Here is a 14,493-nt window from a genome sequence, read left to right as displayed (position 1 = left end):
AGAGTTTAGAGAACAAATTAATAGGATATTTGGATAAGAACAAAATTATGGTTTTAGAAGTGCTTTTATGATATACGAAGTAAATATGTGAAGGAGTTTATCTCGATTTGTAAAAAAAATACTTCTAAAAATGATTATAAAGTGTTCCAAACATCCCTTAAAGTTAGTGTGCGAAGTTAAATTAAGAGCGCAAATTAAAGTTGGTGTGCGGAAGTAAAATTTCATTGGATTTGTTTCAGCTGAGTTCATTGTCCTTCTCACATGATTATTTTTCCTGATATGAAAATCATTACGTGTTTAGCCATCTAAAAATGGTATGATTAGATATTTAGTTGTTAATTGTAGGAAGTTATATAAGAAGTACGCCAGTAAATGATACTTGCGCCATAAGTGAATAAACGAGGGTTTGATTAGGTTTCCAATGTAAGGGAGTCTATAAACATACTCAATTTCATACAACTCGAGTTAAATCGCTGCGCCTTTTTCTTTTATTATTACAACATTTATATTTGCCAAGGTTCCTTGTTTTCCACATCGACACGTATTCTTGTTTATCCTCCTTTGTCTTCAGGACTAATTATTGTATATGCCCTTAAATTTAACCATCACGTGGTCTTCAAATATAATATCAATAATCATCCATAATTAAATAATTCAAGGACTGTTTCAAAACTTCAAATCAAGATCCAAACTCTGAGACAAGCTGAATAGCTCCAGATTTAAAATTATTCCTCTTATAATCATACAGACCACAGAAGATGCGTATGTCTATGCTGTTTTTTCCCTTTCGATGTCAAAGTTTCAGCTAAGTTTGTATCATTAGATGGTTTGAAAAAATACAGCTTATATTATTATCTCTTGAAATATAGGCCAAGTGAAATCAAGTTTAAGAAGTTTAAAGAGGGAAACTACGCAATAGCCAACCAATTTTTTGTCAATCAGGTTGGTGAATTTAAAGGACGAAGGAGGGATATTTAAGCAGTAGTATTATTTTTTGTTGGATTAAGATGCAAATTTGACCCTCATCTTATTTTTCCGACACAATTTTATCCTTAATCCTTTAGAAGTGTAATTTTACTCTTGATCTTATTTCTCAGGTGCAATTTTATCCCTAATATTTTTTTCTTGGGTGCAATTTTGTCTTTGATCTTTGAGTGTAATTTTGATCTTGAGGGACAAAATTACATCAAAAGAAAAAAATCAGGGTCAAAATCACACCATTAAAAAGATTAGAGGCAAGATTGCACATGAAAAATAAGATTGAAGTTAAAACTGCACCATAAGTTTTTTTGTTATTTAAATATTTATTATTATGTGGAAAATTATGAATATTCAGTTACAAGATTATCACCTCACATAATTATCTTCTTTTCTCCAGCATATCACACGGCGGCAGGCAAGCGGTGCCTTCAAATAGCAAGTGGGAAATTTGGAGGGCATAAAAGTGATTCCACTTCTTGCGCTCATGAAAGCAGTCGCTTTAGACTTTTAGTCCGGCCTCTGGGATCTTTCTGACACCGCGAAGAGTCTCTTATCTCCTCGCAATTATCTCATTCCCTTTATCTGGTCTTTCTTCCACAGATCTCTATGTCGTTAAGTTTAGCTGTACCTTCGATTCCCAATTCCTTCTGATTTCTATTCCATTCCTTTGTCCATGTTGAAATATCTTGTCATGTTTGTGCATGATTTTCTATCCAAATCAATTTAATTATTCGACCAATTCTCCCGCCATCGCGTTCCCGCTTAGTTGGATTCTGGACGTTGTCTGTTAAATTACAATTACAATTAAACTAATAGCGAAAGCTCTGGGAGGTAACGGGAATTGCTTCTCGTCTTCTCGAGGTGATCGAGGACTAAATTACTCGTTGATTGTTGACCGTGATTAAACGTGGTGAGTTCTGATCTCTTATCGGCGCGACTTAGGTTTTAAATCAATCGATTGATTATGTAATCAAGCTTCTCTTACTTCATAACAGAACTTCTGCCTCTTCGTATTTTTATTGGACAGATTTATGATTTGTGAATGTTATCGATAATTGCGAGAACAGAGGGGCATGGAATTTTCGAATATATACTTTTTCATATTTATATCTTTCGTTTCTCTGTTCTTTCTCAACTCTCGACTGTGCTCCTTGAGTGGGACCGTATGGATGGGGTAAGGTATAAATCGTTACAAAAATTTATAGTATTCAAAATCCTTTCGTCCATTTGTTTTCTAGGTACCGCTTGTATTGTGAATTTTTGTAAGTTGCCAGCCAAGTCATCTGCAATGCAGCAATTTGTGAATGTTTATTCCCACAGGACCTAAAACGAAATTTCTGCTCATCAATAAATTATGTAAAGCTATTGTCCGCTATAATGTTCATTAGTTCCGAGGCAGCAACACAGTTCTGATCACATTATTCTTCTTGTCGATTTAGAGAAGGCAGTATGGGTTCTCTACAAGGACCAGTTTTATGCCCCTCTGTTCGCGCCAAATTAGCAGGATTTTGCAGTCTGCCTATGATCGGACCAATAAACCATAGATGTCTTAGAAGTGACTTCTGGGGACTCAAGGCACTCGGTGGCGGCAAAGCGAAGGCAGGAATTCTCTCTTGCCAAATAAATGTGCGGAAGTGCAAGACAGTGCATTGTAGTTTCGGCTCATCTTCCAATGGCAATGGAAGCACGGCAGAAAATTTTAATGAAAATGATGAAGACTACGTTAATTCTAGCGTGATTGAAGCTGGTATGTTAACTCTGAAGTTTGCTCAATGTACTGATATAAATTTGATTTTACGTATTGCCTTTTGTCTTCATAGGATGTATGCATTGGGCTTATCTTTTATCAGAGTAATAATTTTTCTCTGAAGGCTCCTCATCAGTTAAAGCATTCTGTATTATTTGCGGTCATGCTTTCATGCTCAGTTAGAGTGTGTCAAAAATAAAATATGGGGTCTTGAATAGGTTTCTTTTTCTCAGGCTCATGGGGCAAAAAAAAAAAAAAAATCTCGATTACCTCTATGATTGTATAATTAATTTGCGACTGTTGATTATTAGACTCTAATTACACCCCTCTCCCCCCAATGAAATACCTCTTATTAAGTAGACTTGTTCTGTGATTATACTTTTCAGTTGAGGTGAAGAGCGGAATTGATGGCTTCATGATCAAAATGAGGGATGGCAGACACTTGAGATGTGTCCATAACAATCCTCATGGGGGACATCTACCAGATTATGCACCTCATCCTGCCATTGTATTAAAGATGGAAGATGGGACTGATCTACTTCTCCCAATAATTGTTTGTATGTCTCGTGTTCTCCCTAATCCCTCTGTATTATGTATTGAAGAAAAATTGTTCTTGGATCTTTGATCTGATTGTGATGGTGGTTTATATTTTATATATTTCTGCCATTCTAAATTTGTGGGGGATCTTTAACTGTAGTGGAAATGCCCAGTGTGTTACTGATGGCAGCAGTACGCAATGTTCCAATAGTACGTCTTCTTCACTGAATCTATCAAATTCTTTTATGTAATTTAACTCTTTGGATATTTACTATTTCGTTGTTTTATCAGGCTAGACCTACTTTATATCAAATAGTGAAGGAGATGATCGACAAGATGGGTTATGAAGTATGATTTATCGCGCTTACAGCTGTTTCTGATTTTTTTATTCTCTCCAACACACACACACCCACACACACATTTTGTGGTGATATGCATTATCAAATAATGTTGGTTTCTGCCTCTGCAGGTTAGACTCGTCAGAGTGACAAAAAGAGTTCATGAGGCTTATTTTGCTCAGTTATATCTTACCAAGGCACGTACTGACTTTGCACTCTTGCCCGCCCCTCCCCCCCCTCCCCCTCAAAAAAAAAACCTACCTAAAACAAAGTGCAAGGGAACAAAATTTTTTGTGGCTTATCTAATTATCTTACACTCGGTGTAGGCTGGAAATGAGGAAGAATGTATGAGCTTCGACCTTCGACCTTCAGATGCTATCAATATTGCAGTAAGATGCAAGGTAAACTTTGTGGTCTATGCACAGGAAATACTCAATCACCTGCGGCATATTTAACTATCCCATTGCTCTGCTTAATGGTTGTCCATTTATTTATGGTTTTTCATTTGTGCCTTGGCTGAAGCTTAAAAAAAGTGGGTACTACCAGGCAAAAAAAAAAAAAAAACTATTTGGCATATTTCTTTCTTTTTTTCATCAAATCTTTGTTATGGAGGCAACTTTCCTGTATCCTGGGTGGACTATTGACTTGTTTTGGAACATGTCACCCGTTGTTGAACCCTGAGATATCTTGTTCTTGGACTATTGCAATGATTTTTACCAAATGTTAAATTTATGGTTTTTACTTGTTAAACAAGACTTATCTTTTTAATTCGAAATTTTCCACTAATGTCGTAGGTGCCTATACAAGTCAACAAATACTTAGCATACAGTGATGGGATGAGAGTAATTGAATCTGGCAAACTCTCAACCCCGTCCCCTGGTTCAGACGGCCTTTTATTTACTGAATTGGACCGGTAAGAAAGATGCCTTAGAAGGCAATAAGTTTTCTCTGTAATCTTGATCTAAGGAAATCTTGAATATCTTATGATATCACCCTTTTCCTGGTAGAAAGCAAGTTTTAACTGGAAGTGACATTGTTTCAGGCCAAGTGGTCAGCCTTGCACCGAAACTGAGGAGTTTGGTCTTTTGCACAATATGATGAAGGCTGTTGTTGAAGAGCGCTACAAAGATGCTGGTAATTTCATTTCTGTCTTACTCTTTGTTTAATCTCTTGTTTTCAATTCTTTTTGAACTTTACTTTTTTCCTTTCTTTTATCTTTAACATGTGTGATTTATGACCAAATTTCTACCTGCAAGCTGGAGTGTCTTCGCTCTAGTGGACAGCATTAGTTTGTTCTTGCCAACCTTACAAGTTCAAGCTGTATCAGCATGTAGATATTCCATTTTTCTTAACCTTAATATAATTTATAACCATTTGGTATCAGTATTTGGATGTCAAACTTGTGCTCATTAAAGTTGCACATTTCATAACCATCAGAAAATGTTTTCGCCGTGTCTTGATGGATTTTGTTTTCATTATGTTCTGTTCTTATATATGTGATGTACTGAAACTTGGACGTCTTATTGTGGGAATCCATTAATCAAGTGGAAGTGATTCTTCGTTAGTACACGCATTTAATTAGTATCCAAGTCTTGAAGGATTATAGCAGTACTCCTGTGGCTACAACTTTGAACGCTTAGTATTGCTGATGCTTACTGCAGCTTTGTGGAGGGACAAACTCAATCAATTCAGGGCGGCAAAAAACGTGAAAAAAACGTATGAAGTCTAGTTGTTTTGCTTCAGCCTTGAACTCTCTTCCCATCCCCTTCCCCCAGTATTACATTAAACCATGTTGACAACTCTTAATTGTTGCAGATACTGGCTTTGATTTGTACATATTCCTATACTACAAAGTGGATGGGATTCGGTCCAGCAGACAGCAGTCATATTTTTACTTACCTCCACTTACGCCTGTGAATATTTGTATATATACTGACATTAATGCCAATGTAAACTCAATTATGTATTCTCGTTGCTTGCTTCAATCCTTACGGGCTGTTAAATATGCATGTAATGTGAGCTGTCCGTGGGGCGCAGCTTTCTGCTTTTGATTGTTTCAATGCCGTGTAAATTTACGGGCTGTTAGTCAATTATTTGGTTCGTATGTTTTGTGTTTAGCCTACTTGCCCCTTGGAAAGCTAAGTTTTTCCCCAAATATGTGGTTTGGAATGATTTTTTTATTTCGGTATTAGGAATTTCGAAGTACTATCTGGTGATTAAGTTTAACCCAAGTTCTCCTTAGCACATCCTATGTGTGCATGTGTGGTGGAGTTGACTCGGCTAGCCCTGCGGAAGGATTGTAAAAAGATCTCAAAATCATATGTTCCCGCCAGTCGGGAGTCAAACCGTAAATGCGTCACTGGCGCGCCCCTCAGCTGAACTTGCCAGTAATTAAATAGGAGTAAATTGGTTCATTATTTTCATAATTAAATAGTAAATCGGTTCGTTACTCTCATTGCGCGCGATTAATGACTATACAATATTTGGTTTCGAAGGGTGGCGACTGGGTCTGTGGCTTGGTAAAAATTAATTTGGATTCTTTAATTCCATCCCCCGTTTTGAGGCTCTAGGTGAACTTGACAAATACGGAAAGTTATGTTATTTCTTTATTCAAATCCATCTTACCATTTAAGGGACATAAGTAAAGTACCAAACTATAAAAAGTATTGATGGCATCACATACATTTCTACCTCGTCTTCTTATTTGTATAAGAACTTATTTGATTTTTATTTTAGATATAAATATAAAAATTCAATCTATTTTATCTTTTATATTTATTTATTATTTTAAGACAATTCTTATAATAATAATAATAGTTTTAGTTAATATATTTGATTAGCAGTGATATTTTAGGAAAGACACTTGTTAATCAAATTTATTGGTTAAAACTACTATTATTAGAATGACTATATTGGAAAAAAATGAGTAAGTATGAGAGATAAAATAAATTGAAATATTTATATTTAAATATTATATTAAATACTGAAGGTGGTATTAGGGATAGTAGACAGTATAAGCTCATTCAGCCAGCCAATTCATGCATTCACTGGCTGCGCAAGTGCACTCTTTGAAAGTCATAGAGCCTGCAAGAAGCAGGCACAACACAAACTGATCGTGTCCTTTCTCTCGAGCATTTATGGTTTTCGCAAGGTTAAAAAACAGAACAACACCTTTATTTAGAAACTAATTCGGTTACGTATCTCGCACTTATCTAGGGTTTTAAGATAAACCACACTATCCATATTTATAGTCTTAAAATATTTTTTATAAATTTTTCTATTATATCACATTATCTGGGGCTTTATCTTTTATATATATTTATTGTGATAAAAATATTTATATAATTATTTAATACGAAAATTAGTGTGCATATATGTGATTTTAATTGAAGAATTAATCAAAATTATAAATTGATCATTTCCTAGTAGAAACTAATTAGCCTGCGATAAATGATAATCCATTCTCATGCTTTGTGTGTGACTAATGAGTTACATTATACTCTATATAATAACCATAGCTTGGGCTAATTTTTCTATTTTAGATTTATTAATATTTAAAAAAAAAGTTAATTAATTAAGTGTTTTTTCCCCCAAATGTAAAAGAGTCAGCTGTAGCTCCGTCACCAGCCGCCACGGACGGCCACTTCCCGCCAATTCAAACATAACGTAACAGCGCTGGCTTCGCTTAAAGACAACGCGGCTACTTACCCCGCTTCTGCAGCATCTAGTTTTAACTTTTAACCTTTCCGGACTTCAAGTTTTTCTTCATTTTTTCACTTCTCATCTTCTCTTTCAGTTTTCTTCTGCCGACACCGCCTATTCTCTCTTCACTGTCTCTGTCTCCGTTTGATTATACCTTCAAAACATGTACGCAGGGGCAATACACCGAAACTGTTATAATTATTTTATTAGAAAATAAAAAAAGGAAGCAAAACGTCATCATTGTGAGTTTCATTTTTGGCTGTGGCTTTGGTATCTCCCCTTTGACAAATCATCGTGAATTGAGAGGGTTTTGATGCTCCATATATCCCTCGACTTTGATCTTCACCTGACAATCTCGAAATGTCCGGGCCGCTTGATCGGTTCGCTCGGCCTTGTGAGTAGTTCCTCTTGTCACAGAGATGCTTCCCCCCCCCCCCTCAAAAATTCAATTCTCATTTACTACATTTGGTTCAATTGTGCCTTTCCGAGTTGCTTATTGTAGGTGTTTTGAAATTAAAGTTTTCTTCACCGTAATTCGTATGTTAGTTAGTGATATGCATCAAGGAATTCCTATTTGATTATGCTGCGTGCCGCATCTGGATCGGTAAATTAATTCGCCTGCTACGAATCAAGAAGGATTGTGGGGTAAACGAGCTAAATTTAGCTAAACTGATACCCCGATTATTTAAGAAATTGTCAGGATTTATTTTGGGATTAAATCATTCAAGTCTTGATCCTCATGCTTATATGATCTCAAGAACCGTGATGCATGTTGTATATAGAGTGTTGAAAGTTTTCTATTTTCATGTCTGTCTTGCTCACTCTTACCGATCATTGAAATAATCTGGATCTACTACTTCGATTCTGGTGAACTTATTACAAAGAATCTAAATTCCTTGTTAATTTTGTCAATCTGGTGTTCATTATGCATTTGCCTTGAATTCTGGCCCACACTTATTCTGAAAATGCAATGTAAAGCTAATTCGGTGATGGTTTTCAGTCAAGTACTTACATGGCATTACAAGTAAAAGTACGTCAAATCTGGTTTGATTTATCAGGTTTTGAAGGGTTCTCGGGTCAAGATGAACGTAGAGAACGAAAATCAGATTTTGAGAACTCTGAGGATGATAGGCGAACAAGAATTGGCAGTCTGAAAAAGAAAGCAATAAATGCGTCAAGCAGATTCAGACATTCTCTCAAGAAGAAAGGCCGGAGAAAAAGTGCCAGTCGTAGCAATTCTGTTTCTATTGAGGACGTTCGAGATGTTAGGGAGCTCAAGGCGGTGGATGCATTTCGACAGGCACTTTTGTCGGATAGCTTGTTGCCTCCGAAACATGATGATTACCATATGTTATTGAGGTTACTATCCCTTGTTCCTTACCATTTATATCAGATATACGAGCAAAAGATGGATTATTTCGTAATAATATGAATAGAAATTACATTTCCTGTTTTGCTTGACTCAGTAGGCATTACATGGTTAATTCTTAAATTGCTTGTAATAATAAAAGCTGCCCTCTCTATTTTGAGTTTTGACTTTCTGAAGACGGTCATATCAGTCGCGTGACCAATAATTACGCTTAGCTCTATCATGATTTAATAATTGTTATAGGTTGGTTCTAATGACAGGCTGTAGCGTTTCAAACAACAAATGGCTTCTGCTCAAGAGTTCATGTTTTACATACATGGTCTCTTTGCATAGTTTTAAGGTGCTTCATAGGCAGGTTGCTGATTTGCCTTATTCTGTGGCTCAAAATTGTGATTAACAAATGTTATTGCAGATTCCTTAAAGCGAGAAAGTTCGATATTGAGAAAGCAAAGCACATGTGGGCCAATATGATTCAATGGAGGAAAGAATATGGCACAGATACAATTATGGAGGTGAGTCATCGGATAGACAAATTGACCCAGCCACTTGTTTTGTTTTCTTCTTTCAGACAATCATGTTTTGTTTGATATAACTTTGGATACAAGACTGTTAAATCTGGTGGTTAGTGCAACTATACTACGCATTTATGACAGGAATATCTTCATCTCTTTCTCGATCCAGGATTTCGAGTTCAGTGAGCTGAATGAGGTTCTGCAGTACTATCCACATGGTTACCATGGTGTGGATAGGGAAGGAAAACCTGTTTATATTGAGAGGCTAGGCAAAGTTGATCCTGGCAAGCTGATGCAAGTAACTACCTTGGAAAGATACCTAAGATACCATGTTCAAGGTTTTGAGAAAACATTTGCTCTTAAGTTTCCGGCTTGCTCTATTGCTGCAAAGAGACACATAGATTCAAGTACAACAATTTTGGATGTCCAAGGCGTGGTATGATGTCTGTCCAAGTGATGATTGAATATCTCCTATGATCCATCTTAAATTGGGTTAGTTAAGACTTTGATTAACCATACTATTCTTCTATTTGCTTTCTAGGGTTTCAAGAACCTAACCAAATCTGCACGAGACCTCATCATGCAACTGCAGAAGATTGATGGTGACTACTATCCGGAAGTAAATAGTTTATATTATAAGATTTATAGTAGTTTCCAAATTTTTGGGGCTTCTGAAGTTACGTCTTGTTATTTATCTCACCAATTCTCTGTGCAGACATTGAGTCGGATGTTTATCATCAATGCTGGTTCTGGTTTTAAGCTGCTCTGGAGCACAGTGAAGACATTTCTTGATCCCAAAACTACTTCAAAGATTCACGTATGTCAATGTGTGAATTGCTTGAGTTATTTTTCTAAATAATGAAGAGTAATTTTGTGATGCACTTCATTGAAGTTAAAATTTTCAGCGGTTCATAAATATATGATGTTAGTATGGGATTAATTTGTACTTGAATATTCTGCTAGGTTCTTGGCAACAAATTCCAAGGTAAATTACTTGAAATTATTGATGCAAGGTAATTATAAATTTATTTCCGTTAAAGGGGTAATAGTTTGGTCAAATCATTTTATCATTTGAAATTTCTGGTTGTCCTTGGAATTTTCAGTGAGCTGCCGGAATTTCTAGGTGGTAGCTGTACTTGTATAGATCAGGGTGGTTGCATGAGGTCCGATAAAGGTCCGTGGCAAGATCCAGAAATTTTAAAGGTTTTCTGCTTTTCTCATTAGCCTTTTCCTTACCCAAGGTGCTCTGGTTTTCTTTGCTTTCATCTGACTCAATGAAGGCTGCTGCACATGCAGATGATTCTTAGCGGTGAAGTGCAAAATTCCAGACAAATAGTAACTGTTTCTAATGATGAGGGCAGGATGATTGAATGTGATAAGACCTGTTATCCAATGGTCAGGTTTCCAGCAGACGCTGCATGAATGAGATCATTTAGATTTGCAAGTTTGAGAACAGTCATAAAATTCATTTGCTCTTCCTTTATTTGTTGGTTTGAGAACAGATAAAAAGCAGTGATACATCTACAGCAGAATCAGGATCTGAAGTTGAAGATATCACTTCTCCCAAAGCAAGTGGGAATTGCATAAACCCTAGGCTGACTCCTGTCCAGGAAGAGGTAAGGGATCATGATCATTTGCTCAGAGTAGTCCAATAAACACGTAGATCTATTTGATGTTGGGATAAACGTTGATTTATTCATGAGTTTTAGTTCTTCATTCATGAAGACATTTTTGTTCATCCAGCTAGGGCGGTTAAAGATTTTGTTTTTATATGTTGCTTACTTCCGTATGACTTCATTATGAAAATTTCTGTGCATCCTATTTATAGTAGCAGCATTAACCCTCTTGCACTGACTCAGAATGTTCTCTCTTTGATATACTTAAATATGTGTAAGCCAGCCATATATGATGCTGCCAACTATTGAATTAAGATCTAACTTCTGATTCTAATTTATTTTGGTATCTTGCTATTGCACCATGTCAAACCCGATAGTTCATGCCAGTCTCATTTATATTTTCACTTACCAGGTCGTCTCTTGCAACCACTTCATATGTCATTTTATGGGACAGAACTATGTTGATCTTGAGGTTGCGAGAATTGTGATAAGTTATTCAACTATATTGTTTTTGTCCAGGCTAGATTGATCAATAGAACTAGTCTTGCTGGAGGCTTCTCTGAGTATGACGAGTATGTTCCCATAGTTGACAAGGCTGTTGATGTTGGGTGGAAGGAGAAGCAAACCACACCTCAAAATTCTTTGAACTCTATTGGTAAAAATATAATGCATCTTTCGTGAATTTATTTCCTTTTTAGTTGTTGTTGATTTGCCATAATTATTAAATGAATATGGATATTATTATTCAAGCCTACATATAAGATTAAATCTTTTTTGTCAGATGATAGGAAATTCATGTGTAATCTTGCGGTTATGTTGAATAAGTTCAGACTTGTATGTTTACGCTGTTCTGGGCAGAAAAGATAAGTAATTTTAATATTATTTGTTTTGCAGAGACATCACTATCAAGTATTGAAAAGTCTCCTGAGGGGATTTGTGCTTATATCTGGTCTCTTATTAAGGGCTTCTTTGTTGCCCTCTTTACTTTTGCGATTTCATTAGCATTTCATATCACCAAGAGAACCCAGCACTCGGAATCTGATTCTGTTCAGACTATGGCTGACGTGCCTGAGCCCATATTCAAGGAGGAATCCCGTCCTCCTTCCCCTGTTCCTGGGTTCTCGAAGGCTGAGGTCCTCTCATCTGCCTTAAAACGGCTGGGTGAACTTGAGGAGAAAGTCGATATGCTACAATCAAAACCTAATGCAATGCCATATGAGAAAGAGGAACTGCTGAATGCTGCAGTTTATCGTGTGGATGCTCTGGAAGCAGAGTTGATTGCCACAAAGAAGGTAACCCTATTTGATTTTGAAGTCATATTTTTTGCCTCAGGCTAGAAACATAGTAATTATCTAATTCGGTAATGCCTGTTGTTTTATTCATTATGTATTGTGCATGCGTCTAATTCTAGAGTTAGTAACGAGTCTTCATTATCTCTGAGGTAGTTAATAATGAAGTTTAACTCCTGCATTTTCAGCTTTACAGATCCTTGGTAAAACTTCAAGTATATACTACCTCCGATTCTAATTATAAGATCTCGTTTATAGTTTACAAACGAGGTCTTATAATTAGAACCGGAAGTAATATTATCTATTTGATTATCAATCTTTTAGTTCACGCGCTTGCTCACAATTACTATAGGTATTATGGTGCAAATAAAATGTCTACCACATTTGGGGGGATGTTATGATCCTTGCCTATCCAAATTCGTGCACATGTACTTCTGTGCTACATGTTTTAATTCTCTGGTGCATGGAGATTAGAAAGCAACCTCGATTATTTGCTCTGCCGCCTATCTGCTTTCTAAACTATTGCAATCCACTGTTTTGACAGTCTCAGGACAACTGGCCCTTTACCTTGCGAATTCCGACTGTAACCCTCACCATGATTGGCTGTGTGCCAGCCTCTTCAACACTTTCTGATGTAGAATTATTTATGTATATTAAACTGGTCTTTTCATCTTCCTAAATAGGCTTTATACGAAGCGTTGATAAAACAAGAGGAACTTCTGGCATACATAGACAGTCAAGAAGAAAGCAAATCCAAAGTAAGCCCCGTATGCATTGAAACGAAATAAAATTCAATTGCTCTTTAACTCCATGCATGGAACTCACTTGTCCAATTTGTTTGCATAGCAGAGAAAGTTTTGCTGGTGAGGAGAATTATGTACAGGACGGTACAAATCAATGGGTATTTTGTGTCTATTCTACGTGTACAGTGGAGCTGCTCGAGAATGTGCCTTGAAGTTCATCGTCCAGTGAAATCGTCAAACATTGTATTTTGGTGACAACTCGAGGGTCATTGAACATAGTCTGAATGATTAATCTGGTTGTCTTTTTGTTCGTTCGTTTTCATTATTTTATGTGGTGAAAGACTGAAAGTGATATATGAGCCTTGAGATATGAACCACAGGTTCCACATTGCGCGGTAATCCACTTGCACTTGTGTTCTCACAGTTCTGTTGTGAAAATCGGTTAAACTGTTCCAGGGGTCATTTGCGATACGCACGAAAGTTTTATTTAGTTATTAATTCAGCGATGCCATGCGTAGAAATCATGCTAATCTATCTTCTTTCAGCGACATTCATTAGACTTATATTTCCTTCATTACCAAATGATGATATCAAAAACGGAGATAATCGTCCAAAACCTAATGTGCCTTGGCGTAGGTGTTAGAAGATGAAAATTCATACTTTATATTCTATAAGTACCTAAATTGAAAAATAAATTTTTAATGCGCATTAGATGCATTATAGGAGTATTATTTTTTACGTCGTTTTTAAATAAAAATAAAAACCATTTTCTGTTGATTATTATTTTTAATACTCAATAAAATTTTTTTTTTTTCTTTACTGTTTTGCAGCAACAATGTTATGTTTTTTTGGCAATAAACTTAGATCTGAATTGAAATGTCAATTTATACAGCTAAAATAAAGGTAATTAGTGAATTGAAATGGCAATGGCGAGTTTCTTGCTCGTTTTACGTATCACTGCCCGGAGGGCGACCCACTGGTGACGGAGGCACGGGCTTTAATTACCTGTTTGAAGATGGCATTGGAGAGAGGGGAGTTCGTCAATTGGCTATTGATGGCGGCAAAGGGGTAAAAAACAAGAGAGAGAGAGAGAGAGAGAGAGAGAGAGAGAGAGAGAGGGACGGAGATCATTGAAACTGATGCTACGGAGGTGATTCGGTTGGTGAGTGATTTCTTTTTCTTTTTTCTTTTGGGACCAGTGGTTGGTGAATGGTTTCAATTATTAGAGATATGCATTGATTATATTAAAAAATAATGTTAAGTGGACATTTCTATAGAAATTTATTATATATATTTCAAAGATTTACAACCGCGGGTTCTATTTTATTTCATGATATTTTAGCATACAGACTACGATATTCACCGCATTATATCGACAAGACAAATATTATAAAGTCATAATTAAGAAATACAGATGATTAAAAACCTTATAAAAAGGTTAATGCTGATTATAATTTCTTAAAAAAATTTAATACTGACATATAAAAAATATTATTAAAATTAATCTTATTTTGCCAATACTAATTTAGTATTAGTACAATATTACATTAAGTTCTTTATATCTTATTTTGCCAATACTAATTTAGTATTAGTACAATATTTATATTAAGTCTTTATATTTATTACGTCAAGTTTTCTAATTATATATATATATATATT

At 35.9% G+C, this 14,493-nt stretch overlaps 2 protein-coding genes across 7 annotated transcripts; both read left to right on the top strand.

The window, feature by feature from the left end:
- The first annotated feature begins 1,511 nt into the window (after positions 1–1,511).
- On the top strand, positions 1,512–5,708 carry LOC114758182 (bifunctional nuclease 1). Of its 2 annotated transcripts, none has more exons than XM_028947208.1 (11): positions 1,512–1,891; positions 2,426–2,728; positions 3,115–3,285; positions 3,426–3,475; positions 3,557–3,613; positions 3,735–3,800; positions 3,930–4,004; positions 4,398–4,516; positions 4,646–4,737; positions 5,265–5,319; positions 5,419–5,708. In XM_028947208.1, the coding sequence occupies exons 2-11, from the start codon at positions 2,431–2,433 to the stop codon at positions 5,429–5,431; spliced, it is 996 nt and encodes a 331-aa protein (XP_028803041.1). In that variant the 5' UTR covers positions 1,512–1,891; positions 2,426–2,430; the 3' UTR covers positions 5,432–5,708. The 2 variants fall into 2 exon arrangements, with proteins under 2 accessions (XP_028803041.1, XP_028803040.1); XM_028947207.1 differs by having other exon boundaries at positions 1,513–1,891; positions 2,421–2,728.
- Positions 5,709–7,420: 1,712 nt separating this feature from the next.
- LOC114758172 (phosphatidylinositol/phosphatidylcholine transfer protein SFH8) lies at positions 7,421–13,355 on the top strand. 5 transcript variants are annotated; one of them, XM_028947191.1, is made up of 14 exons: positions 7,423–7,699; positions 8,364–8,664; positions 9,087–9,186; positions 9,356–9,622; positions 9,728–9,805; positions 9,902–10,003; positions 10,150–10,199; positions 10,290–10,389; positions 10,483–10,581; positions 10,689–10,802; positions 11,322–11,457; positions 11,697–12,094; positions 12,775–12,849; positions 12,938–13,355. In XM_028947191.1, the coding sequence occupies exons 1-14, from the start codon at positions 7,666–7,668 to the stop codon at positions 12,956–12,958; spliced, it is 1,875 nt and encodes a 624-aa protein (XP_028803024.1). In that variant the 5' UTR covers positions 7,423–7,665; the 3' UTR covers positions 12,959–13,355. The 5 variants fall into 5 exon arrangements, with proteins under 5 accessions (XP_028803026.1, XP_028803024.1, XP_028803025.1 ...); XM_028947192.1 differs by having other exon boundaries at positions 7,425–7,699; positions 12,941–13,355; XM_028947194.1 differs by lacking the exon at positions 7,423–7,699 and adding an exon at positions 7,819–7,950.
- Positions 13,356–14,493: the final 1,138 nt, after the last annotated feature.

Source organism: Neltuma alba, unplaced genomic scaffold, assembly GCF_004799145.2.
Source record: "Neltuma alba isolate B1F8T4 unplaced genomic scaffold, ASM479914v2 tig00010672_pilon, whole genome shotgun sequence".
In the NCBI taxonomy this organism is placed as follows: domain Eukaryota; kingdom Viridiplantae; phylum Streptophyta; class Magnoliopsida; order Fabales; family Fabaceae; genus Neltuma; species Neltuma alba.
This window is presented reverse-complemented; position numbering and strand designations above follow the sequence as displayed.